The sequence below is a fragment of the Tarenaya hassleriana genome, unplaced genomic scaffold (genome assembly GCF_000463585.1).
Source record: "Tarenaya hassleriana unplaced genomic scaffold, ASM46358v1 Cleome2, whole genome shotgun sequence".
Lineage (NCBI taxonomy): Eukaryota > Viridiplantae > Streptophyta > Magnoliopsida > Brassicales > Cleomaceae > Tarenaya > Tarenaya hassleriana.
Genome location: NW_010965372.1, coordinates 5292730 through 5319496, shown reverse-complemented (window position 1 = coordinate 5319496; position 26767 = coordinate 5292730). Strand labels below are relative to the sequence as shown.

General features: G+C 37.2%; 4 protein-coding genes and 1 long non-coding RNA gene across 6 annotated transcripts in view; 4 read left to right on the top strand and 1 right to left on the bottom strand.

Annotated features, from left to right (window-relative positions):
• Positions 1 to 25: 25 nt before the first annotated feature.
• Positions 26 to 7681, bottom strand: LOC104812410 (probable N-acetyltransferase HLS1). 2 transcript variants are annotated; one of them, XM_010539545.1, is made up of 4 exons: positions 7536 to 7681; positions 7284 to 7362; positions 1761 to 1812; positions 26 to 1014 (listed from the first exon to the last, which is right to left on the bottom strand). In XM_010539545.1, exons 1-4 carry the CDS (start codon positions 7644 to 7646, stop codon positions 162 to 164), a joined length of 1095 nt encoding a protein of 364 aa, XP_010537847.1. In that variant the 5' UTR covers positions 7647 to 7681; the 3' UTR covers positions 26 to 161. The 2 variants fall into 2 exon arrangements, with proteins under 2 accessions (XP_010537847.1, XP_010537846.1); XM_010539544.1 differs by lacking the exons at positions 7284 to 7362; positions 7536 to 7681 and adding an exon at positions 2065 to 2367 and having other exon boundaries at positions 28 to 1014; positions 1761 to 1891.
• A 343-nt stretch (positions 7682 to 8024) lies between these two features.
• Positions 8025 to 10022, top strand: LOC104812409 (phosphatidyl-N-methylethanolamine N-methyltransferase). The gene is made up of 2 exons (XM_010539543.1): positions 8025 to 8327; positions 8852 to 10022. The coding sequence occupies exons 1-2, from the start codon at positions 8083 to 8085 to the stop codon at positions 9099 to 9101; spliced, it is 495 nt and encodes a 164-aa protein (XP_010537845.1). The 5' UTR covers positions 8025 to 8082; the 3' UTR covers positions 9102 to 10022.
• Positions 10023 to 10403: 381 nt separating this feature from the next.
• On the top strand, positions 10404 to 11312 carry LOC104812408. Its single transcript, XR_771592.1, has 2 exons — positions 10404 to 10747; positions 10863 to 11312. It is a non-coding gene; the product is annotated as an uncharacterized LOC104812408 (long non-coding RNA).
• Positions 11313 to 17947: 6635 nt separating this feature from the next.
• On the top strand, positions 17948 to 21199 carry LOC104812407 (probable protein phosphatase 2C 6). The gene is made up of 5 exons (XM_010539542.2): positions 17948 to 18750; positions 19335 to 19727; positions 19967 to 20084; positions 20168 to 20391; positions 20470 to 21199. Exons 1-5 carry the CDS (start codon positions 18484 to 18486, stop codon positions 20998 to 21000), a joined length of 1533 nt encoding a protein of 510 aa, XP_010537844.1. The 5' UTR covers positions 17948 to 18483; the 3' UTR covers positions 21001 to 21199.
• Positions 21200 to 21876: 677 nt separating this feature from the next.
• The window catches only part of LOC104812406 (probable leucine-rich repeat receptor-like protein kinase At5g49770), a 6037-nt gene continuing 1146 nt past the window's right edge, over positions 21877 to 26767 (top strand). The window contains exons 1-19 of the mRNA XM_010539538.1: positions 21877 to 22265; positions 22351 to 22474; positions 22773 to 22844; positions 22921 to 22995; positions 23072 to 23143; positions 23251 to 23412; positions 23505 to 23579; positions 23662 to 23733; positions 23831 to 23902; positions 23992 to 24060; positions 24136 to 24210; positions 24303 to 24374; positions 24459 to 24593; positions 24687 to 25162; positions 25241 to 25393; positions 25584 to 25723; positions 25835 to 26054; positions 26191 to 26426; positions 26740 to 26762. Coding sequence (XP_010537840.1) covers positions 22175 to 22265; positions 22351 to 22474; positions 22773 to 22844; positions 22921 to 22995; positions 23072 to 23143; positions 23251 to 23412; positions 23505 to 23579; positions 23662 to 23733; positions 23831 to 23902; positions 23992 to 24060; positions 24136 to 24210; positions 24303 to 24374; positions 24459 to 24593; positions 24687 to 25162; positions 25241 to 25393; positions 25584 to 25723; positions 25835 to 26054; positions 26191 to 26426; positions 26740 to 26762 — 2414 coding nt within the window. The 5' untranslated portion in view covers positions 21877 to 22174. The remainder of the gene's footprint in view (positions 22266 to 22350; positions 22475 to 22772; positions 22845 to 22920; positions 22996 to 23071; positions 23144 to 23250; positions 23413 to 23504; positions 23580 to 23661; positions 23734 to 23830; positions 23903 to 23991; positions 24061 to 24135; positions 24211 to 24302; positions 24375 to 24458; positions 24594 to 24686; positions 25163 to 25240; positions 25394 to 25583; positions 25724 to 25834; positions 26055 to 26190; positions 26427 to 26739; positions 26763 to 26767) is intronic.

The following is a 26767-nucleotide window of genomic DNA, read 5'->3' as shown; positions in this document are numbered from 1 at the left end:
TGTATAGGTTCTTGTTCATTACCAAAAATCTCAGAACAAAGATGAACACTAACTAAAGAAAAATCAGATTTCCGAAACTAAAAACATGTTAACACCCTCTTGGTTTTCCATCTCTATATGTACAAAAAATAGTTAAACTTCATTTGATCGATCATTCCATCTCATATATCACGAGGATCGACGAAAATCACGGGCGAGGAGGAAGATCTCGATCGAATCCAATCAGAGGTTTCGGGTCCATCCGCCGAGAGTTTCTTGAGGCACCAAAGATCCTCGGCCCAAGAAAGGCGTCTCCAGTGAGGGACCACGGCCGCAACGGGGTCAGACGGACTCAGCTCCGTGACCACCGCACCACAACCTCCGTCGAATCTCCCCAAGTTATGCACAAATTTACACAATCCCTTCATAAGATGCGGACCGTCTTCACCTTCCATGTGTAATCCGTACATAAAATAGACCCAGAACTTGTCGAAAACGTTGGGAAAGGAAGGTAATCTCAGCCAGGGCATGCAAGAATCCAGCAATCTTGAACCGGAGCAGCACGCGTGCATTAACCTCGAAACCCCCTTCATTTGCAGCTTGAACACTTCCTCGGTGCTCCACACGCTTAATATCGCGAAACTCGACGGAAAGTCTCCATCTGTTTCGTCTGGTTTGGTCCGAGGTTTTCTCGGCACGGCCATGAACGTTCCCAGGCTGCTGCGGCTGGCTAATACCGAGCCGATATCGAGAGGGAAGAAATCTGAGTTCTTAAAAACTCTGGAATAGATGGACTCGGAGCTTTTGGGGGTTAACCGGATGATGGAGATGTCAGAACCGACCGGTTTGATGTGGGCGTGAACCGGTTGGACCAGCATGGTGGGTGTGCGGAACTTGGTGTATGAACATTTCTTGGTGAACAAGTTAATGGACGGTGCGTTTGTGCAGTCGGTGGCCATGTACGCGTACGTCGCGCCCTGTCTCTTGAACCATTCTTCAAGCGCTTGCACCAGTTTTGTCCCTACGCCCAAGTTCCTGCTCGAATCAAATTAAAAACGGGGTTTTCATTTAATTATTGTGATTAGATTAATTATGGAGTAATCAAGAGGGTTTTGCGTTGAAATCTTAATTTAAAACAGGATTTAAGATTGTGATTATGGGATGATTAGCTGGGGCGGAGACAGGTGTCAAGTAAGGGGCTGCTTTTGTCTTCCTCCCTAACTGAATCTAGAAAGCTTTTAACTTTGTTTATAATCTCTTCTTTATTCATTGGAATTTAATTCGAATCCCTAAAAGGTTAATTCGAAGAAAAACTGCGTTGTTGCGTTGAAGTTAAGTACATTCATATCTATAATCGAATCCCGATATGTTTTTTTGTTTGAAAATATTCGTTCGAAAATAAATGGATATAAAAATATTGTTTTTTATTTAATATATCGGGACGATAAAGAAACGAGTACACATGGAACGTACGACAAAATAAGCGAAATTAAATTAAATTAAATTATTTTTAAAAAAAAACAAAGGGAAAACAACAGTTTCAAGAAAACGAAAAGCGAGAATTTCTTGTTGAGACCAGACCAGTTCGGTTCGAAATCCAAACGTAAACTAAAACCTTGTGAACATTTGTCTTGTCACGTTTATCTTTCCGTATCGATCATTTGATAACGGTAGTCCAAATCATTCGTCCAGATCATTAATTATTTTGGAAAAATATATATTAAAAAATCACAAATATACATATATATATATATATCGCTGATATATATAACAAGAATTACCTGTGTAAAGGTGAGACTCTAAGTCCAAGAACATAAGCAAGCTTAACGTAATCTGAGTCTCCTCTCGTAACAGTTTTGACACAGCCTCTTACAACTCCCACAACCTCTCTTCCTTCTCCGTACTCTGCAACCTGTTTCATCACATTTAAAATCCCATTCACAAAAATATTTAATTTTTTTAATTAACCCTTAAATGCAAAACATGTGATGCGTAAAAAAAAACACAAATGATATGATCATATAGTTCTTGTATATACACACATTATTATGTATGTGTGTGGTTGATGATGAATTCGATCAGTACCAGCATGACATGAGAAGGAAAATGGCGGACGCGGCGAAGAGGATCTCCCAAGAGGTCGGAGACCATTGTCGGCTTGCCACGTGGACCCGTCTCATCGCACTTCGTCTCCATCTCTTCCACGGCGGTTTTGTCGGAATCCTCGTCGTATTCTCTCACCACCACCGCCGCTGCACCGACGGAGACGGCGGCTGCTATTCTTCTCGACATGTTTTCCGGTGCAAATTATATGAAACTCGGTGTGTTATTTTTTTTTCCTTTCTAAAATAAAAAATGGAAATTTTTTTGTAATGGGGTTTTCTTTGGGGGTTTATGTTTGGGTTTTAATTTCGTGATGTCATGTAGATGAGGGTATATATAGAGACGGCTATGAAAGTGGTTGTGCTGACGAGGCAGCTTTGCAAAGTTTATGGACCTTTTTTCGATTTTTAAATTAAAAGAAAAGTGGAATATATTTTTATAAAAAAAAGAAGAAAAATATATATTATAATCTCATCACATTCTCTCCATGACTTAACCCTTTCGGATTATAGGAAGCTTCTCCAATTGAAACTTTAGGATATGATATGTTGGGATATCCATTTATGCGCTATTTTCGTTTTAATGTAAAATGGTTTTGTTCATAATCTTCAAAAAAAAATGGTGGAGAATTTGATTTTCAATTTTATATAGATAATTATTTGCTAACTTGAAAAAAAAACACCTTTTTATTATCTAAACTGGATTTACGATTTTCAGTGTTGGACATGGACATATGTACCTTTTATTTACACATAATATGTCTAGATATATTTAAATCGTGATTATGGATATATATTTTTATAATGACTTTCATGATGGCATATATTATATGATAACATTACCATATAAAATATTAACATGGAATTCATTTGGACGGATATATGTTCCGGATTGTGTGATTTGTTCCACGGGTAGGGAGTGCAAATGTGGACAATTATTGTGTGTTAAGGCACACAAACAAACCATATAATTAAGTGTTTAATCAGGTGATTATGGAGATAATGACCATGGACATTGCAAAAGGGGCGGCAAAAGCTTTACAGCAAATAAAGCTTACGGAAAAAAAAAATCAAAAGTATATTATGAAATGTATTAGTGCATGTGGCGGCGGTTCTTTACGCTAAAAATAATCAAGTGTTATTTAATGGTCCCCATGCTAATTAAGATGCACCCATTCTCTCCGGGGGTTGCTTGTGCATTTTCGTTATATTTGGACGGCAAGATTTCTAGTGGATATTAATTAGATTCTCTATAATTAGGGACGTTTACCGATTTTAAAACATAATTAGACGTTACATCGTTTTTGTTATGATTTTTATGCCGCTATAGCCTATAAAATTTGCATAATTTATAGCCTTTTCATTTCGATGATAATCAGTAAATATTTAAAAGGCTATATATCAACATGGGTTAGTCAAACCGGAAAATTCCCATTAGGTTACTCGTTCCCGAACCTTGGTCGAATATTAAAGATTAGCAAATCTTTCATAATTAGGATATTAATGATCATTTGCGGGTGTGGACGAAATCTCTTGTACATATTGGAAGAAAAATGAAAGCGATATCAAACAAATTTCCGAGAAACAATTTTCTTAAATACGAGGAAAAAAATAAAAAAAAAATGCAATACAAACCCTAGTGAAATCAAAATAAAAAGACTCAAGCTAAACCAATCCAAATTAAATTAAATCGGCATAACCAATTGCATGTTCTAGTGGAATTAAATATCTAATTAACGACAAAGAGCCCCAAAAAACAAAATATGAGATTAGACTATAGGTTTCGCTATGCATCGTGTGTATATATATATATATACACACACATACATAAACTACAACTTTTTTTTTTGGTATAGTGAAAATCACAGATCGAGAGGGTTCATATAATTGAGAAGTTACTGTGAGAAAAAATGTTTTTGGCGGAACATTAGAAGATACGTGAGAAAGCATAGACAAAGAGACAAAACGCATCAGACCAGAAAGATCTAATTAGGGAAATATTGTTCTCGATTTCATTGCTTTCTTGGACCCTTCCCATTGGTTCGTGTCCGCTTTACATTGTCCGGAGATAGATTTGTCGTCACAGAACTACACGACACAAATCTCGGAACATCGAATCGACACTGGCCACCTATGTTACGTCTTTTCCGATGTTCCCATGGAATTCGCGAAATTAGGGTATTTAATTGTATACAGTTACAAAATGTTATAACCGAAAAAAAAAAAATCTACATGCATTGGACAATTTAAATAAATTTAATCACTTAAACAGAAGGGTCAAATTCGAAAGGGAAAAAAAAAATAAAACCGAAGTAAAGCGGATAAATGGCAATACCAAATTATTAACCGGCTTTTTTTATATATAGATTACCAAATCAAGATAGTTTGTGATAAACTTGTCAACTAACTTTGAATTTGAACATATAATTAGTATAGAAATTCTACGGGGGGAATATTATGATCAAATTTCATGCGTGGGAAAGGGATACTATAACAACTAATGTAGACATTTTGTAAATCGGGGAATTGCTATATAGATGATAGATAGTGAAGGGGAAATAATAAAAATAAAAAATAAATAAATATAAGAGAGAGAGAGAGAGATAAGGATGCCTTGTTGGCATCTCTCTCTTAATGTGGCTAGAGAGACGGTGCGACTTTCCGCTTTTCCGTCTTATGTTTTTTTTCCTGTTACTGATATATATAATTAAGTACGCTAATTACGGGCTTAATTAAACCATACGGTCGACATGTTTTTCTTTATTTTCTAAAATTGGGTAATTAATGAAGAACATAATTTCCATTAGATGATATGGTCTGTGATGCGGTTTCAATCCTCGGATAACCTTAATTATTCCTCTATATACAAGTCGCATGTTCACATTTGAAACACGGCGTCTTAATTTTGACTAATTACATCACAACAAATTATCATGCATGGATCGCTAGTTAACTTGTTTAGCTGCATATATATATATATATATATATATATATATGGTTAATACTAGAGATAAATATAAAACGTAATAACCCTTTATAATACAAATTTGAACTGCAAAAGAATATGCCTATAATGATATATAAAAGTGTCGTTAAATTAAGACCATAGGAAACAAATTTATATTCGATCCACCGTCCATAACAAACTAATCACACACACACACACATATATATATATATGGCAGTCCATTTGAATGTTTTATGAAAACTCAATATAGATCCAAAAAATTTAACCCATGGAAATATTTTACATCAAACCGATTCAAAATCTTTAAAATTTTGAGAAGTTCTAAAGTTTTTGTTCTTTGGCGCTCGAGAAATTGTAATTTTTGTACACTACAAAATATAATTAAAGTGACCTACCGAATTGCCAAATATCAATATTTTTATTTTGTGGGGAGTTTCAAAATCGACAACGTGTGAGACTGACATAATAACATCGTTGTCAAAGCTGTGTGCACTGGTCGTGGTTTTGTTTGAAAGGGACTCACCAAAACTCGGTCCCAAAATAAATTAAATCTGCATGTGACGTTAAAATGATACGTGTATATGATATGATATATATTCCCATATGTTTGCATTTTAATGGTTCACGCATGTTATTCCCAAAGAAAATTCTATTTTATATATAGAGACTTTTGTGTACTTGAAAACAATTCGCACATCTCCGTTGTATAATTACACGATCCTTATCATTCGGGATTAGTCTAATTAACACGGTCCACTCTTTATTAAGACTTTTACGTATGATTATTGTATGGATAGGTTCGAATTTTCTCGTTATAAAACAAATTATATCTCTCGATGTAAAATAGTTTATACATATTTTGGAGTATGATTCGTATGATAATGGTTATGGTTTAATTTGGGGGTGTATGAAATGTATTTATTCATGACCCATCAAATAATAAAACCTAGATTTCCTTTTTGGCATCCATATTAAATCTAGATTTAGTTTGTAAAAAAGCTAAGTTTATTTCTAAATACCATATGATTTCCACGTTATAAAATTGAACGTATAGCTTAGCCTTTTACCATTAAGTCAACCAAATAAAATGTACGGAATTCGATTCTCACCATAGTTTATATGCATCCATAATTATATATATCCACATCGAGAATGTTTTATAGCTGTAGATGCATCATGCATGCGAACCACCTACATAAACTACATTCAAATACGTAAGAGAATCTTGGAAAATGTAGATTTTTAGTTACATTGACAATGGTTAACGAGTGTTATGACTTTTTTCTTTGTTTAGATTTGTATAAAATGATCACTTCTCATAAAATAACGATTTTTTTGTTATTTGAAATTTCTAAATATGTTTTTTATATATCTGTAACGAAAGAAATTCTCAAATCATTTCCTATCAAATTGATATTAATTATATCGAAGTCAAGATTATATGGCTCCACTATTTAAAGAGAAACATTTACCTAGATTTTTTCTCGAAATGTAATTGACACGAATTTTGATAAATTTACGGATTATAAAAAAATTAGTTACATCGAGTCCTTTTTTTTGGTATGAACCAAATGTTCGGTAAACTTTCGGATTATAAAAAAAAAAAATTCACCGTACAAAATACCCTTTTACATTGAGATTGTGGGGGAGGTAAAAATGCATGGACCTTTGACCATATTTAATTTATATAATTTTTTACTGTTACGTTTTAAAAAACTATTTTTTAAAAGTAATATCTCTAAAATAGAAAAAAGAAAACCTCTAGAAAATTAATCTATATGCTAGCTTTGCTGATGTAACATATTCTAGTTCACCATCCACATAGTGATTAGATTACATGATATCTCCGGGTATCATATCTTTTTTAAATAAAAAAGATAATGATGTTAAGCATATTATGCAACTCGGCTTTTTAAAATAAAAAAATAAAAGTTTAATTAGCGGTTAATCCCTAGTCTTAGTGGGCTTATGGTAATTTTAAAATCCCAACGAAAAGGGGGCTTGGACTCATTATTGTTAAAATACTCTATTCAAATGGAATATATAATTATTAAAAAATTTCACATTCAAGAATCGAAAGGTTGAAATGGAGAAAAATCATTGGGCTGTCTAATCTTTTTAAAATTTTCCTTAATCCTTGTTTATTATACGTGTTAAGGTGAAAGAATGTCCATGAGAATATTATTCACTGGGTTTATTCTCCTCATTATATATATATATATATATATCGTAATCTGAGTCTCCTCTCGTAACAGTTTTGACACAGCCTCTTACAACTCCCACAACCTCTCTTCCTTCTCCGTACTCTGCAACCTGTTTCATCACATTTAAAATCCCATTCACAAAAATATTTAATTTTTTTAATTAACCCTTAAATGCAAAACATGTGATGCGTAAAAAAAAACACAAATGATATGATCATATAGTTCTTGTATATACACACATTATTATGTATGTGTGTGGTTGATGATGAATTCGATCAGTACCAGCATGACATGAGAAGGAAAATGGCGGACGCGGCGAAGAGGATCTCCCAAGAGGTCGGAGACCATTGTCGGCTTGCCACGTGGACCCGTCTCATCGCACTTCGTCTCCATCTCTTCCACGGCGGTTTTGTCGGAATCCTCGTCGTATTCTCTCACCCCCACCGCCGCTCCCATATATATATATATATATATATATATATATTATTCTGTAAATTTATTAATGTAGGCGTTAAAATAACAAGTACGGGTTAGCTGATGGTTTAATAATTAATTATTATATAATTGATGATACCGTATCAAATCACGCATATCGAATTATCTTGGTTCGTTACAATATTCTATTATATTATTCTGATATTATGTTAATCTTATTATCATCGCTAATTATTTCTCAAATGTCTTGGGCCACAAACTGTCCAGATCCATTAGAGACCCAATCTTGGTTTTGAACTTGGATTTTCTCGGGAAAATCATCAAACAGGAAAATCGAGGAAAATAAAAACCGAATCGGAGAAAGCAGAGAGAGAAAGATCGCCGTAGGACAGAGATGGGGGTCGTGGCGGGGATCGGAGTGCTTCTGCCGTTTCCGTTCTATTGGTGGCTATGGACGAATCCTCAGGCATGGGTGAATCTCTGCGGCAAAGGAAGGGACCCTTCGAAGGTGATGGCGCGTGTATCTCACGCCCTCAAGTTGGCTCAGCTCCTCTCGCTCTTCTCCGTCGCATCTCTCTCTTGGCCTCCGCCCTTCTATTTCTGGCCTCTCATGGGATTCGGACAGTTTCTCAACTTCAGGTCTCGTCTCTATCTCTCTCTTGTGTTTCTATATTGAGGGCGTTTTGGGTTGATACGATTGATTGGAGCATGCTGGGTTCTAGATGAGTTCGATCGTGGATTCGTGTAGATTGCTTGTTTGAATGGGTGAGAGTTGTGGAAATGAGATTCATTTAGTGCTGTCTGAACGCCACTACTTGGTGATCTAATCTGATGGGATCGTGGAAATCATTGTAAATGCGCAGTCTTTTAATCGAAATGTACGGACTTTATATGGTTGCTAGAAAGTTCCCACCACTGATGCAATGTCCATTTTGTGGGTTTTGTTCTGCACCAAATCCTGGATATGGACTGGTGCTTCTCTCAAAGGAAAAAGAGTGAAAACTTGAATGCTCAACTGTGGAAAAATATGGTTTCCTTTTTTGTTTCCATTGTCCGGTTAACTTGTAGCCTCATTCTAATGGTTGAGCATTCAAGAATCGCTTGCTTCTACGATCTTGATGGAGCTGTTTATCGATAAGTACACCGCTGGCTTGATCTTGCAGGGTATATCAGTTGCTAGGGGAGTCTGGAACTTACTACGGTGTGCGTTTCGGGAAGAACATCCCGTGGGTGACGGAGTTCCCGTTTGGAGTCATAAGAGACCCACAGTACGTCGGGAGTATAATGTCGCTCTTGGCATGCCTTCCCTTCGTACCTTTCCAGTACATCTTCCTATGGTGTCTCGGCTATGGTTTCATGATGCGCGTGGAGGCAGACGAGGATCAGAACAATCGGGCCAAACCGCTTTCTTGACGGTTGAACGTCTTCTTTTCCCTGCAAAAACACACCCGGAAAGAGTTATTCCTGTTGCTCCTTGCTAGGTTGTGCGCTGAGTTCAAAATCTCTACGCTCATTTATTGCGGCATCGGAACTAAGATTGTTTACCAAAACATTTGATTTTAGATTTTATCAGAGAAAAAGAAATGCCGGAACCGGGGAATGAGTTGGAGATATGGTTATTTAATATCAATAACGTGCTCATGCTAAACAATTAAACCAAAAGGATAGGAAAATTAATCTTAGATCTTGTCACGCCGAACATATTAAAACAAGGTCTCCCGTGAATAATATAAAGGTCACGGATTGGTTAGCGTTGTGATTCATCATATCATAGTGAGAGATGGAAGGTTGCCGCAGTTTCGGAGGAAACGTCTCCTGCTTAAGGATTCGTAGGAATATGCTCGAGGGGAGGCGGGAGGATGTGGTAGACAGGATACAGGGAGATGACGCTCGGAGTTTTGGGCGACTGGTTCCCCTTCCCGCGGTCAGTGACTGGATTTTACGAGCGGGGGCTGCCTTGGACGAAGCCGATGCTCTGCTTCTTCGCATCAAAGGCTCCGAAAGCTTATTCTCGGAATGTCGTTATGGAAAGAAGGTAGTCAATATGCATAAAGAGTTCGACAAACTCTTCGAGGAAGGAAGGTTCAAGGAGGTGACCAGCAAACTCCCGGTTCAGCCTCTACCGAGCGGACCCAAAATATGATAATAAGCAAGGGCATTACTTTTATTATACGGCATTTAATAGTTCAGCAAAATTCCCATTCCAATTGTAACTTGTTTACGTACTTACGGCCACTGTATGAGATTCGGTCTTTGCTTCTTGTCGCTTAACTTGCAGGCTGTTATGTGCTTCTAAAGCCCATACGTTTGGGCATATGAGATTGCTTGTTTGAATGCGTGAGAGTTGTGGAAATGAGATTCATTTAGTGCTGTCTGAACGCCACTACTTAGTGATCTAATCTGATTTGGTCATGGAAATCATTGTTCTGCACCAAATGCAATGTCCATTTTCTAGGCTTTGCTCTGCACCAAAACCTGGATATGGACAGATGCTTCTCTCGAAGGAAAAAGAGTGAAAAACTTGAATGCTCAACTTTGGAAAATATGGTTTTCTTTTTTGTTTCCATTGTCCGGTTAACTTGTAGCCTCATTCTAATGGTTGAGCATTCAAGAATCGCTTGCTCTTATGCCAAGTGAAGATCAAATGGTTTAGTTTCTCGATCTTGATGGAGCTATTTATCGATAAGTATACCGCTGGCTTGATCTTGCAGGGTATATCAGCTGCTAGGGGAGTCTGGAACTTACTACGGTGTGCGTTTCGGGAAGAACATCCCGTGGGTGACGGAGTTCCCGTTTGGAGTCATAAGAGATCCACAGTATGTCGGGAGTATAATGTCGCTCTTGGCATGCCTTCCCTTCGTACCTTTCCAGTACATCTTCCTATGGTGTCTTGGCTATGGTTTCGTGATGCGCGTGGAGGCAGACGAGGATCCGAACACTCGGGCCAAACCGCTTTCTTGACTAATAAACATCTTTGCTTTCTTGTAACCCCGGGGTTAGAAGAGTGTATAAAACTGGATGAGAGGGCGAAGCTACTCGACAACGTTTCGCCTCCTAAGGTGATTTGGATGATTCCAGTTTCCGTATCTTTTTTAATCACCAAAGTAATTCGACTCCGATTTTCATTCCATCCTACATGAATGATTACGAGAAAGGACTTTCTGGGGTTTGTAGGTAGTAGTTGTGTCTTCCGTTTGGTCTTCATTTTCTTGGAAGGACAAATGCTTCTGGTCAGCCTAAAAGGTTAGAAAATGAAACTTGTATCTCGAGAAAATGCCAAAGCCGCTGTGGAGAAATCGCCACTCCATACCCATTTGGGATCGGGAAGGTCTGCTACGAAATCGTATGTCCGTAATAGCACCTCCGGCTCCAGGAAGCTTGTCCCGTACCTTCCTAGGATAAACAAGGAAGTACTGACCAGTACGGGTCAATTTACATCAGCACTCCGGTAAGGTCTTTGGGTTTCTTTCTTACAGGGAGTACTCGCCTCGTAGCGGTTGGTTGCAACATTAGTCCGGAACACCTTCCTGTACATTCAATAGAAGTTTTTGTTGTAAAATCACCATTTACCAAAAAAAAAAAAAGAGTTTTTGTTGTATTATTTAAAAAGTGTTATGAATTACCGATCATATCTTTTTAGAGTTACCTAGTCATCTTGAATTTAAAGATTAACAACCGTTAAATTGATATTATTCTAAAAGATATATTTAAATTTCAGTTTTACATTGGTTCAAAATTTAAATGGGAAAACTGTTTTTTTTTTGTTAAAACAATTCTCTATTCATCTCTCACTTTCATTCATACCAAAAATTTTAATTCTATTGATCAATAAAATATATTTAAATTTTAGTTTTACATTGCGTTTTCATGTTTAACATCAGATATTTGATCAATAAGATGAAATTTCTTTGCTTTTTAGTAGAAAATCGATATTGGTAATATTGATCAACTGAGCGTTGACATGATATTATATCTAAAATACCATCCATTTGCCATTTTTTTACTTCAACAAATTCTCTTATCTACCCAAAGTTTAATGATTTCTCATCACCCAAAGTTTAATGATTCTCTCGACCCAAATAACCAATTGAAGAAAGAAATGGTAGAATGTCTAAAAAAAATAACATTTTTCCATCAACCAACTCTCTTTTTCTTCTTGTTATCTCTACCTAATCATACATTTAGGGGGAGAATAGTCATACATTTACAATTAAAAATTTATATATTTATTTTCAAATTTAAAAAATTCATTTTTTTGTGATATTCTCTATATTTATTGTTTTTTTCACAACCAAGTTCTCTCAAATAAAATGAAGTTTATGTATCAAGTTATTTGTATTCTTGAAATGATTATATCAAAACCCTTCCGTCTCAAATTTATTTATTTCATTTGATTTATAAGTAAATTTGTGCATTTTTGGAACATATTACAAACGTAGAAAACTTAATTATTTATAATAAATACTACATTTTATTACGAGGCGAGTAATATCATTTCTAATGAAGATTTTCAAGTGGTGACTACTCCAACCCTTTTTTAGTGTTTCTATACCAATAGCTGATATGATGGGTAGAAATAATCTTCTTAATCATATATGTGACAATCTTACCGTCGTAGTCATTAAGATAATATTTTCGCAATATATAGTTTAGGTGGAGTAGAGAAAACCACGTTTTTTAATTAAGCACATCAAACTCATGTTCGAAGGACAGATAAGTGATGTGTTTAACATTGCCATTTGGAACGATTTGTCTGATTATGTTCTTGTTCAAGAAGTAACCGGAGAGTGATTGTTCTTGGATAATGAGGAATGCCAACGAATGATTGGACAACTTGGAATGAAGATCACTTCAAGATTGATTATAGTAGTGTTGATAAATGGGTAACTTAAAATATCCCATTGTTATATTAGTTGTGCGTGATATATGTACACTAAGCAAAAAAAATGTTCATTAAAAACGTTTACAAAATTTCATGAATCAATTATAAAATATAAGTTGTTATGAAATATTACGGAATTTAATCTTATAAAGACTATGTTAATATGAGACGAAAAATTTCAAATTTTGTATATTTTATATTAAAATTATATATTCATATATTTATTTTTTAAATTTAAAAAACTCATATTTTTTACGATATTCCCTATATTTATTGACTTTTTTCATAACCAAAGTTCTCTAAAATAAAATGAAGTTTATGTGTCTAAGTTCTTTACATTATTCAAATGATCTTCTCAAAACCTTTTTATCTCAAATCTATTATTTTCATTTGATCTATAAGTAAACTCGTACATTTTTGGAACATATTGTAAACATATAAAACTTAACCATTTTATAGTAAAGACTACATTTTATAATGTAGTGAGTAACCTCATTTCTAATGAAGATTTTTAAGTGGTGACTATTTCAAGCCCTTTTCTAATATTTTCGTAACAATAGTTGATACGTTGGATAGATAGTCTTCTTAATCATGCATGTGATAAGTTTACAATCGTTGAGGATAGCATTTCGCGGTATATAGTTTGGATGGAGTAAAGAAAACCGAGTTTCTTTATTAAACACATCAAATTTATGTTGGAAGAACAGATAGATGATGTGTTTCACATTGCCATTTGGACTGATTTATCTGATGATGTTCCTGTTCAAGAAGTAATCGGAGAGCGGTTGAGCTTACATATGCGCGGGGATAACATATTCGGGATATATGGGCTTGGTGGAGTAGAGAAATCTGAAATTCTCAAACACATCAAACTGATGTACGAAGAACAGTTACGTGATGTGTTTGACATGGTGATTTGGGCTGATTTGTCTGACAGTGTCCCTCTTCAAGAAATCATCGGAGCGCGCCTATGCTTGGACAACAAGGAATGTCACTGTCGATTGGCAAGACAAAGACAGAAATCATATACAATTCAGAACCTCAAACGAACCAGATCACTATTCACTATGGGAGGATGTGTATCGTTTCAGTTGTCTTGCAGAAACCATTTATGCAACCTCAAAAAGAATGTGAAGACTTTACAGTGTTCAGCCAACCAGCTCAAATCAAAGAAGGACGATGTGGTAGCTGTCGTGGAGACAGAGGAGAGCACCAGACGTATAGTGCGGCTTGCTGACGTCCAGCGCTGGATTTTGGATGTGAAGACAATCTTGTACTTTGTTGATAATTTACTATAGGTGAGTGAGGAACAAATCCAGCGATCAAAGTCATTGTGTTGCTGCCTAAGCTGGAAGTCAACATATCCTTATGCCAGACATGTAGCCTACTTGTGCGAAGAGGTGAGAATACACATTTCTGGTGGAGTTTACCAAGAAGTAGCTAAGCCAGACCCCCCTTTTCGTCTTTTCACACCAGTAGCGGACATGGTGGGTAAGGAGAGCCTACTTCAACATGTGTTTAAAAAGATAACCATGCACGGTGGTAACATAATCGGATATACAGGTCTGGTGGAGTAGGAAAAACCGAGATTCTCAAACACATCAAACTGATGTTTGAAGAACTCTTATGCACGATATATGCACAATATACAAAGAATAAAAATGATCATAAAAAACATTTACAAAATTGAATTGTGCACGATGTCAATTATAAAATATAAGTAGTTATGAAATATTACATAATTTAGTTTTATAAATACTATGTTAATATGAGACGAAAGATTATATTATTTTCAATACATAAAATATAAATATCGTAAATTACTGGAGGTGAGTGAGGAACAAATCCAGCGATCAAAGTCATTATGTTGCTGCCTAAGCTGGAAGTCAACATGTCCTTATGCCAGACATGTAGTCCACTTGTGCGAAGAGGTGAGAATACTCATTTCTGGTGGAGTTTACTAAGAAGTAGCTAAGCCAGACCCCCCTTTTCGTCTTTTCACACCAGTAGCGGACATGGTGGGTAGGGAGAACCTACTTCAACATGTGTTTAAAAAGATAACCATGTACGGTGATAACATAATCGGATATACAGGTCTGGTGGAGTAGGAAAAACCGAGATTCTCAAGCACATCAATCTGATGTTTGAAGAACTCTTATGCACGATATATGCACAATTTACAAAGAATAAAAATGATCATAAAAAAACGTCTACAAAATTGAATTGTGCACGATGTCAATTATAAAATATAAGTAGTTATGAAATATTACAAAATTTAGTTTTATAAATACTATGTTAATATGAGACGAAAGATTATATTATTTTCGATACATAAAATATAAATATCGTAAATTACTGGAGGTGAGTGAGGAACAAATCCATCGATCAAAGTCATTGTGTTGCTGCCTAAGCTGGAAGTCAACATGTCCTTATGGCAGACATGTAGTCCACTTGTGCGAAGAGGTGAGAATACTCATTTCTGGTGGAGTTTACCAAGAAGTAGCTAAGCCAGACCCCCTTTTCGTCTTTTCACACCAGTAGCGGACATGGTGGGTAGGGAGAGCCTACTTCAACATGTGTTTAAAAAGATAACCATGGATGATGATAACATAATCGGATCTACAGGTCTGGTGGAGTAGGAAAAACCGAGATTCTCAAGCACATCAAACTGATGTTTGAAGAACTCTTATGCACGATATATGCACAATTTACAAAGAATAAAAATGATCATAAAAAACGTCTACAAAATTGAATTGTACACGATGTCAATTATAAAATATAAGTAGTTATGAAATATTACAGAATTTAGTTTTATAAATACTATGTTAATATGAGATGAAAGATTATATTATTTTCAATACATAAAATATAAATATCGTAAATTTCAGACTTTTATATTATTACAAATGTAAGGGATTGATTTGGCAAAATCATACTTCTAAAGCTTATCAAAAACTAAAAATTTCAGTTTTTTATTGTGATCAAATATATAAAACTATTTCGTTTCCATTTTTTTTGAACGTGTATATCTCACCTTACAAATTAAATATCGTGTTAATCCGAAAAGAAAGATATATTATTTTCAATATATAACCGAAAGTCTTTAACAAAAAATATATAATTTGTAAATATTAAAAATTTCATGCTTTTATATTTAGATATGATGTATTTGTTATTATTTAAATCAACATTAATAATAGTATGATTATATTTTTTTATTATTTAAGTCAACATTTTTTTTTCCAATTATGATTTCTATCCCACCTCTCCCTTTGTTTTAGGATTAACTTATTGAACTAAATATGAGACTCGACAATGGCAAGTCCTCATACAAAAACGCAGCTGAGCTATTACGAATTTACGATAGGGAAATTAAGTTTTCAACAAAAATCATGTAGACATTTAATTTTCGATTTGGTCATGCCATACATAATAAAAAAGCCTAGTTACTAATGATTTTGCGTGCTGTTATAAAATGAATCAAGCATATCAAAAATTAAAAATTTCAATTTTTTGAACTTGTTTGTCCCACTTTACTAATTTAAATATCATATTAATACGAAAAAGAAAGATATATTATCTCTATTATATAACTGAAATACTAAAATTTTCATGTTTTTATATTTAGATATGATCAATTTTTTGTTATTTAAATCAACATTAATAACTGGTTCTATTTTTTTTTTATTTAATTCAATATTTTTTTTTTATTATGATTTTTATCCAAACTCCCCCTCTATTTTAGGATTAATTTATTGAACTAAATATAACAGCAAATCTTCGAACAAAAAACGCAGTTGAGCTATTACTACCATTGATGCTCCACGACTTGGATTTAGAACAATATCAGGTTTATGACAACTAGAACCATAAATTGATATTAGGGTGATGTTGTCGGTTCCTCGATTGACGTGAGTTGCATAAAATTTGACCGAAGTTAGATTTTACAACTTCACATTAGGTTGTATTACAAAACATAAATGATTGGGCAAGTTTAAGAACAATCGGGTTTTAAATTCAACAATCATATTCATCATATAATTATGCGTATATTTGCCAATCTTGGAATCAAAACTTAGAAATATGCATGATATGCGGACTATATAACTTCTAAGCCAACGTTTAGGATTCTGTATGTTCCCTAAACCAATAAATGCCCAAACTTCTAAAGATGGCATCATTTTATTTCAGTTGGAGCAAAAATGCCCAAAAGGCCCATTTCAGTCCTTGGCCCAGAAGCTAAAACGACGCCGATCTCCGAAGGCCATACAGATAAAACCCTATATAATTTTTTTTTTTAAATTATAAAATACAAAATCTGATTTTTTTTTATATATGTATTAACCGACCGATCCGATCCGACCGGTCCAACAAATGCCCAAATTTCTAAAGATTGGCATCATTTTATTTCATTTGGAGCAAAATTGCCCAAAAGGCCCATTTCAGTCCTTGGCCGTACAGACAAAACGAAGCCCAAACTAAGTCTCGTGACGTTTGAGTCACGGTACGGTACGTTAAGTATGATCCCGGTATGCATATTGTGGCTTTGGTATGGTATGGTACGGTACCGGTTTCAGAAATTTGTTTTGCAAACCGGAAATTGTCTTACGGTATACCGATGGTTAGGTGGTTTTTTTTTTTTCTGGGCAAAAGCGTGAATCAAATGCATCTTCACCAAACTCAAATTGAAGCTGTGAAGAGGCACCGCAACTAATTTCCGTCATGTGGGGGCTGTCGTGTCTCGTTGCTCAACACATGATCTCTCTCTCAATTATTAATGCTCTGTTTTCTGTTTTGCCAATCTTTTTTATACGCTCTGCTTTTATTTTTATTTTATTTTATTTTCTTGGGGTATTATCTATATATTCAGATATGCATCGTGTCGTTTGTCTGTTCATGTTCTTCTACGGTTTGATCTTTTCACAAATAATAGACTGCATGATGGAGGATTTGGTTGAATACCAAACTGATGTTTTATTACCTTCGCCAATTTGTAAAACATATTTGTTAATTCTGATTTTGGCATGTATGTATATGTGTGTATAAATACAGAGTGATTATACAGAATTGGGAAAACGATGGATGGGTTATATATTTAATATTTATGTCGTTCGAGTTTCACGTAGAGTTGTTAAAACCATCGGATAAGTGATGTTTGATGAATATGGAAAGGGACATTGTGACGGATTTTCATTTAATAAAACGAAAATAATCTCCATGGATGAGTCGGAAATTAATTAAAAAATTAAAAATAATCTCACGTGCGGTACCAAACGACGGTCTTTGTCTGATCCCCTCTCTCTCTCCCTCCATTTGTGTTTTTTTTTTTGCATTATATTTACATTTACGTCTTCCTGTTTCTCTTTGTTCTTTTCGACCCTAACAAAAAAAAAACACCTTTGCAAGTTTTTTTTTATAACGGAAGCGGAGTTAGTATAACGTTAGGCTCTATTGTCAAAGTGTTGGGTTTCTTGGTTCAAACCCGAGAAAATGAGAATAACGGAGCTTTTGTGATTCGATTGTCCAACGGATTTTCTTTCCTATTTCCCTTCCTTTGGTTCTGAAATGGAAAAAAATTGTCTTTTTTCACCGAGAAAGTAGCAGTTTTCCCGAGAAAATGTGGACTAACACGGCACGAGTTAAAGTAAAGTGGGTGGTGGGTTCGCAGCGGTGAAGTTTCGATTTTTGAGCTTTTTTTTTTAAGCTCCTTTCTGGATTTCGTTTTTGCAGTAAGAGGCTCCGATGTTCTCCGAGTAATTTCCTTTTTCCCGAGAAATCATTGCGTATCATTTCCGACAAAACGGCACCAAAAGCAGCGGTTTCTCTGTGTAGATTCTTACTGTCGATTTCAAAAAATTTCAACTTTTTTTGTTTCTAAATATTTGGGCTCTCTCCGGATCACCCGGATTTCAAATGGGTCTGTGTCATTCGACGATAGAGAGGACGAGTGGGAAGGATTCCGGCGTTTCAAGCGCCGGAGCCACTGCGGCGGAGACGGCGGCGGAGAGGCAAGGCTCCCTCCGGTGGAGGCGGCCGAGGGATTTGAATGTCGGCGGCGAAAACGACGGGATCCATCAAGTGGTGGGTAGGTTTGTCTCCAACAGTTCCAGTGAGATTGCATGTCTTTACACACAACAGGGGAAGAAAGGAACCAACCAAGACGCCATGCTTGTCTGGGAGGTTCGTCTCTTCACTCATATTTCTCAACAAATGTGGTGATGGCACTGAATTTATCTTCTTCTCGGCGAGAAATTTCCAGTTTTTGAATTGATTATAAGCAAGAATTAGGGTTCTATTGCTTTTGTTCTTTGGATTTTGTGATTCCAGAATTTGCATTATTCTCCTAGGAAGATCAAAGCTGCTGGTTTAGAATTCCTTTTGATGTGAAGAAATGTGAATTGGCGTTTCCTCACTTGTGTATAAAGGAGACCCTATTTGGTTGGCTATGGCAATGTTCTACTCTATGTTTGATCTATATTAGCACTTCTGCCATGGTTCATCTTTGATGCCATGTTCTGTAATATGTGTATGCTAATAGGTTTTGTTTAGCATATGATTGGATCATTGGATTTTTGTTATTCTACTGCTTAGATTTGTGCATTTTGATAGCCTATACTGATCTACCCGAACCAGACAGCTTGGAACTCGAGGTTCTTTTGTTGTAAAAGTCATCTGGTTCCTCAAATTTCATACTTTCTCATGTTTCTTTATCCTTTAGTGCCAGTGACTTGTTTAGAGACTAAGTCGAAAATCTTCCATGCCAGAATTTCTGTTCAAGAAACGATACCGTGTTCTGTGGTGTATTTGATGGGCACGGGCCATTTGGTCATATGGTTGCCAAGAAAGTCCGAGATACGCTACCCTTTATACTGTCAACTCATTGGAAAATGAACTTAGAGTCGGAACATACCATCCTCGGGAATGGCCATGAAAAGCCATGCACAGAAGGAGGCCAGGGAAATGAGCCTATTACCATGGATGAGCAGTGGTGTGAGTTGCAGCCAGGTGATGGGGAGAGCGAAAAATTTCCCGAGATGTATCTCCCGCTTAAACATGCTTTGCTGAAGGCATGCCAGCAGATGGATAAGGAGTTAAAAATGCATCCAGCCATTGATTGTTTCTGCAGTGGATCTACTGCTGTCACTCTGATCAAGCAGGTAACTTGCTTAGGGTTTTCAATCTCTGTCTTCCTTCGTTAAATTCTTCCCAACGGGTATTCTGCAATTTCCGTCTTGTTCTTCATCAATTCTGCAATAATGGGTAGTGATGCAACATTTGCTATTTCTTCAAGATCTTTCCTGTTTCAAGATTTGGTCCCGGAGAAACTACATTTAAACTGGGGAGATACCATTCATCCTTCAGTGATTGATGAAATCATTCGAATTACGGCGTGTAGGGTAAAGATCTGGTGGTTGGAAATGTGGGTGACTCGAGAGCCGTTCTTGCAACACGAGACCAAGACAACTCTTTGATTGCTGTTCAATTGACCGTAGACTTAAAACCCGATTTGCCAAGTACATCTCTCTCCCTCTTCATCACAGTTTCATCTCTATTTCATGCCAAGTCGACTAAATCTGGTTACTTTTTTCATGTTCAGATGAAGCAGCAAGGATTCAGAAATGCAAAGGAAGAGTCTTTGCCTTGCAAGATGAGCCCGAGGTGGCGCGTGTATGGCTGCCTAACAGTGACTCACCCGGTTTGGCGATGGCCCGAGCTTTCGGGGACTTTTGTCTCAAGGATTACGGTCTAATATCGGTTCCCGATGTATATTACCGCTGCCTCGGTGAAAGAGATCAATTCGTTATTCTTGCCACTGATGGGGTACTCGTATTCTTCTTTTAATCTTGAAAAAAACGATTTGAAGTTTGAATCTTCGGGGCTAATATCATGCTGATGTAGGTATGGGATGTACTTTCGAACAAAGAAGCCGTCGATATCGTGGCTTCCGCTCCTACCCGTGCCACTGCAGCCCGAGCTGTAGTGGACACAGCTGTTCGGGCATGGAGGGTTAAATACCCGACTTCCAAGAACGACGATTGTGCGGTTGTATGCCTCTTTCTAGAAGATTCATCAACTGCAATGGAAGTTTCCCAAACCGGAAAATGCTCACACGAAGAATCTGCAGAGATTCCGACTGTAAAGAACGACGATCACGAGAAAACCGAGGCTGTTGAAACGAAAGGCGATAGTCAAGAACCTAGAACGAGCCCCGATACAGACGAGATCGTTCCAGTGATCGAGGTAAAGGAGGAGAAAATGCGGGAGAGCTGCAGGATGGAGTCGAAGAGGACGCTTGCAGAGTGCATTTCAGGAGGAGATGACGAAGAATGGTCGGCTTTGGAAGGGTTGACCAGGGTCAATAGCCTCTTGAGCATTCCGAGGTTCTTGTCTGGTGAACTGAGATCTCTTAGCTGGAGAAAATGGCTCTGAAAAACTGGCAAGGGACCTGGAGTTTGGATCATATGAATATGATCATAGAAAAATATGGGGGTTTACAGCGACTTTATGATCACATATTATATATACATGTTGGTTGTCTCATGTGCACTAAGAGAGAATATGATGTTTTTTTTTTTGTTCCTGCATTACAAATTTTGTTCCATTTCTTGCAAATACATGTTTTCTTCTACACATTTTATAAATAGTTGATATTTTGATTTTAGATTTGCAAAATCGAATTCACTAATATATATAAAAAAATTGAAATTCATGGTTTTATTTATGTAAGACAATACATAGCTTGAACTATAAATAGAAATATCGGTGATTAAAATTTGCGTGTACATTTTTATGATTTTTTTTTTTGTTTGGGTGTAAAATGACATAACTTTTACAAATTGCATATCAGGTTGAATCATAGGGTACCACCAAAAAAAAAAAAGTCATACACTACGGTCCAAAAAGAATCCAAAATAATATACTCTTTATCTAAGGTTGCTTGCAATATTACATACTCATGGAAGTGGGTGGCTCTCGTGATGGGTCCTTTTATTGTTATTTTACTTTTGTTTTTCCGAATTTATTGTTATTTTAATTTTAATTTCACTATCTTATGATTAAAAAAAGATTGCTTATATTAGAATTAATGACAGACTCTAATCAATGTGGTTTCCACCGGGCAGAACAATACATCCATCATCATTTGGCGATAATTTATGTAGTCGTCACCGTATTCAAATAAACTATATTTTCAATTTTATTTTGAGTTAAAACTAAATATTAAGGTTTTGTGAAACTGATCATTGGAAAATTGAAGGTTCAGATAAAAAAATTTTTTAAATATGTATTTTTTTTTTGTGATGGAACTGGAGGCCATGTTATAATACTCATGAGATTTAACTAATAAAGTGGTGGCAAAACAAAAAAAAAAGAGATGTACGGTTAAATTGGCTTAGAAGACAAGGCAAACTCCATTGAAGCAAAACCGAAGCCACCTTTGTCTTTAGCCACTCGTGTTCCTATTGGAACTTATTGGCAGTGGTGTATTGTCTTTGATGAGACAATGATGATCCTTTGCTTCAAAAGGAAACTCTTCCAATCTCGTCTCTGTCCTTGCTTCTTCAGTTAAATATCAAACTCGGAAACCTCATGTCTCTCTGCAACAATGGCGAACGCCACTTCGCGTTTGCTCTTCTTCCTCGTCTGCTGTTTCGCAGTCTTCTCTGTCATCTCCTCTGTCACAGACCCTCGTGATGGTTCGTTGAGTTTTGTCGTTTTGGAGCCGTGGAAGTGATTCCGATTTTCATTCTTGATTCTGATTTCTCTCTCGTGACTTTCCAGCGGCGGCTATGCGTTCTTTGATGGATCAATGGGAGAATACGCCGCCGAGCTGGAGAGAATCAGATGATCCTTGTGGTACTCCTTGGGAAGGTGTCACCTGCAACAACTCAAGAATCACTGCACTGTTAGTGTTCTTTACTCAATTCATATGCATATTTCTGCATCTGGGTCCTAACCTAGCGTGGGCGAGTGGTTGAGGTGTGGCCAATGTGCCTTCACGTCAGCGGTTCGATTCCTGAAGATGGAGAGGGTTATTCACATGGATTCCCCCGTTATTCTGGGAGATGTAGTCGGATCGAAGCTCCGGTGAACTTCCGGATTAACAAAAAAAAATAAAAAAAATTCTGCATCTGGGTGTATGTATTAGATCAGTTCCCCCCCTTTTTTTTTGGGTTTTTTGCGAGTGTTTTATACATTTTCAGGGGTCTATCTACAATGGGTCTGAAAGGAAAACTAAGCGGAGACATCGGAGGACTTACTGAACTAAGATCCTTGTCAGTCTGTTTCTTCTGAGTATCCTTAAAGTTGTCATGAAACTGTGTAATGAATATGCAGATGTGTTTGTTTCAGGGACCTGTCGTTTAATCCAGGCCTCAAAGGTTCACTTACTCCACAGTTAGGAGATCTTCAGAACCTTAATATCCTGTAAGAGAGCTCGTTTCCTCGAACTTTAGATTCTTTCCCTTGTTTTGTATCTAAACCCGTAATTTCATCTTTTCAGTATACTTGCTGGTTGCGGCTTCACTGGAAATATCCCTGAAGAACTTGGCAATCTCTCCGAGCTATCCTTCTTGTAAGATGCTTCATTTACCCTCCTCTCAACCCTGAATAAACCGATGTTTGTTTGATGGGTTTAACGCCTTTCATTCTGTTTTTCCCCCCGGTAATACGCCTTCTCAGGGCATTGAACTCGAATAACTTCAGCGGTAGAATTCCAGCCTCTCTGGGAAATCTCTCCAAGGTTTACTGGTTGGACCTTGCAGATAATCAGTTGACGGGTCCTATTCCAGTGTCTTCACCCTCGAGCCCCGGACTCGATCTCCTCTTAAAGGCGAAACACTTGTGAGTAGCGGTTATGTTTTTTGCGAATTCCATTGACACAAATTGTTTCTTTTAGCTTTCTCGAGTTCTGATCCGCTCAACGGACTTGCCAGCCATTTCAACAAGAACCAGCTTTCTGGCCCCATTCCTGCAAAGCTTTTCAGCTCTGAGATGATACTGATCCATGTGTAAGCAGCTGTTCTTGATGGTAAATAATTTTTTACCACAGTTTAAGGTTAAACAGTTACATCTGCTCTGTTTTAATGGCAGACTATTCGATGGAAATCAATTCTCCGGGAACGTACCTTCCACGTTAGGGTTTGTTCAGACTCTCGAGGTTCTGTGAGTAACAAAAAACCATCTCTTTGTCATTCATTTCATCTTCCTGACCCTTCAAGTCAGATTTCTTACGGTTATTCCTGTCCCGGGCTTGCAACAGTCGGCTCGATAGAAACATGCTGTCAGGAGAAGTCCCGGAAAATCTCGGAAACCTCACAAATATCAATGAACTGTAAGCATTTCCCCTCTAAACTAAGAATGTAACACTTCAGGATCAATCATTTAAGACATTAAATACTTCCTTAATGCGTTGGGTTTCAGGAACTTAGCTCACAACAAGTTGGTAGGAACTTTGCCGGATTTGTCAGACATGAAATCGCTGAACTACGTGTAATCTCATCATCACGTGTTCTCCACCGACTTCCGTTGTTTTCTGTTTTCTGATGAATGTGATTTTCTTTACAGAGATCTCAGCAACAACTCATTTGATCCATCAGGAGCTCCTTTCTGGTTCTCAAGCTTACCTTCATTAACCACTCTGTAAGTATAGCTCAACTTACTCGCATTCAGCATTTCCCATGAGTTTCTCGTGAAGAAACGCATAAATCGACAACTTTTTCCTCGGGATTTAGGGTGATGGAATATGGATCACTTCAAGGACCAGTTCCTCAGAAGCTCTTTGGCCTCCCACAGATTCAGCAAGTGTAAGCTATTTAGGTTTCGGATCTCAGATGAAGTTTGATAGTAACAGCAGAAACCATTATAACCCCGACATGACCCGGATGCAGGAAACTGAAAAAGAATGCTCTCAATGGAACATTGAGCTTGGGAGATACAGTCGGATCACAGCTCGAACTCGTTGATTTGCAGGACAATGACATTTCCTCGGTAACACTGAGCTCTGGATATACCAACACTTTAGTGTAAGTCATTTTCTTCTTCTGGATATACCAACCCGTTTAAACCCATCGAGCATTTTAGCTGCCTCGGGTTAATAGCTACTTCTTTTTCTGCAGCCTTATAGGAAACCCGGTCTGTTCAACAGCTCTTTCAAACACAAACTACTGTCAGGTTCAGAAGCAACAAGACAAAAGGACTTACTCGACTAATCTCGCTAACTGCGGAAGCAAATCTTGTCCGTTGGATCAGAAGGTCAGTCCTCAGAGCTGCGAATGCGCGTATCCTTACGAGGGCACGTTATATTTCAGAGGGCCAATGTTCAGAGACCTGTCCAATGTAAACACGTTCCATTCGCTCGAGATGAGCTTGTGGGTGAAACTTGGACTCACCCCTGGCTCGGTATCTCTCCAAAACCCTTTCTTCAACAATGACGACTACCTTCAGATTCAGCTTTCGCTTTTCCCGCATATGGGAAAGTATTTCAACAGAAGCGAAGTCCAGAGAATCGGATTCGACTTGAGTAACCAAACGTACAAACCTCCACCAGGGTTTGGACCTTACTATTTCATTGCATCTCCATATACTTTCCCTGGTAATATACACACATATAACTCGTAAATTTCAATACTTTTCATGACATTGAGAGCTGATTAACCGAAAACGTGTTCAGCGGAAGGTGAAGGGCATTCACTGAGCTCTCAGATGATTGTCGGGATAATAACAGGTTGCGGCGCTTTGGTTATGTGCCTTGTCGGGTTAGGTATATACGCAGTTTGGCAAAAGAGACGCGCAGAGAAAGCTATTGGCTTGAGTCGACCATTTGGTAAGTCCATGTTCAACAACCTGCACCTCAACAACTGCAGACAAAAGATAACAGGAGAAAACAATCTAAAAGAGTGTGAAATTTAGATGAACTTCCAAAGAAAGATTTGATAAATCTCAAGACAAGATTGTTAGTTTTACCATGATTCATGTGATGGTCTGAACAAGCAGTGTTTTCTTTTCCTTAACAGTTTCATGGGCATCAAGCGGAAAAGACAGTGGCGGTGCGCCCCAGCTGAAAGGAGCGCGGTGGTTTTCCTACGACGAGCTCAAGAAATGCACCAACAACTTCTCCGCCAGTAATGAATTGGGATACGGAGGTTATGGGAAAGTGGGTTTATCTGAAATTTGCGAAAAATCGAAGGTTTTTAAACGATTGAATCTAGGTTTTTTTGAGAAGCTGTAATCGAAGATCGTCGTCTCTGTTTGATGATCTCCATAGGTTTACAGAGGAATACTCCAGGATGGGCAGATAGTGGCGATCAAGAGAGCTCAACAGGGATCGACACAAGGCGGGCTAGAGTTCAAGACAGAGATCGAGTTGCTGTCTCGAGTTCATCACAAGAACCTCGTCGGTCTTGTCGGATTCTGCTTCGAACAAGGCGAGCAAATGCTCGTTTACGAGTTCATGCCCAACGGAACACTCAGAGACAGCTTATCAGGTTCGGTCACCAACACAACACGAACACTCCTTCTGATCTGTGCTCTGATGAAAAAGAAAAAGGTGAAAACTTTAGATCAAACAATTCCGACAAAACTGGTTTGAGATTTCCTCGTTCTTCACTTGAATGTGGATAGGGAGGTCAGGGATCGTTCTCGATTGGAAGAGGAGGCTGAAAGTGGCGTTAGGGTCAGCGAGAGGGCTCACCTATCTCCACGAACTGGCCGATCCACCGATCATCCACCGAGACGTGAAATCCACCAACATTTTGTTGGATGAGAACCTTACAGCTAAAGTTGCTGATTTCGGTTTGTCTAAACTCGTCTCGGACTGCTCCAAGGGGCATGTCTCTACCCAAGTCAAAGGCACTCTGGTGAGTCTTTAAGATCATATTGCTCTCTCTGCAAGTCTCCCATCTCACTTTTTCTGCACTGATAAAATGGGACGAGAAAACAGAGTAAAAACTCAGTTTATTAGCACAAAAAAATTCCAACTTTTCGAAAAGTTGGGTTTAAGAAAATCCAAAGTTTGGATCTTTTATCAGTTAAACATTTGGGTTTTTTTCCAGTAAATGGGAAAGAATTCAGATCAAAGCAAAACTCAGTTTTACGATTATCCAAAGTCTGGATTGTTTTTATCTGTTTATTCACATATACAATGCATTCTGTACATATTCTCATTCACAGGGATATCTAGATCCAGAGTACTACACGA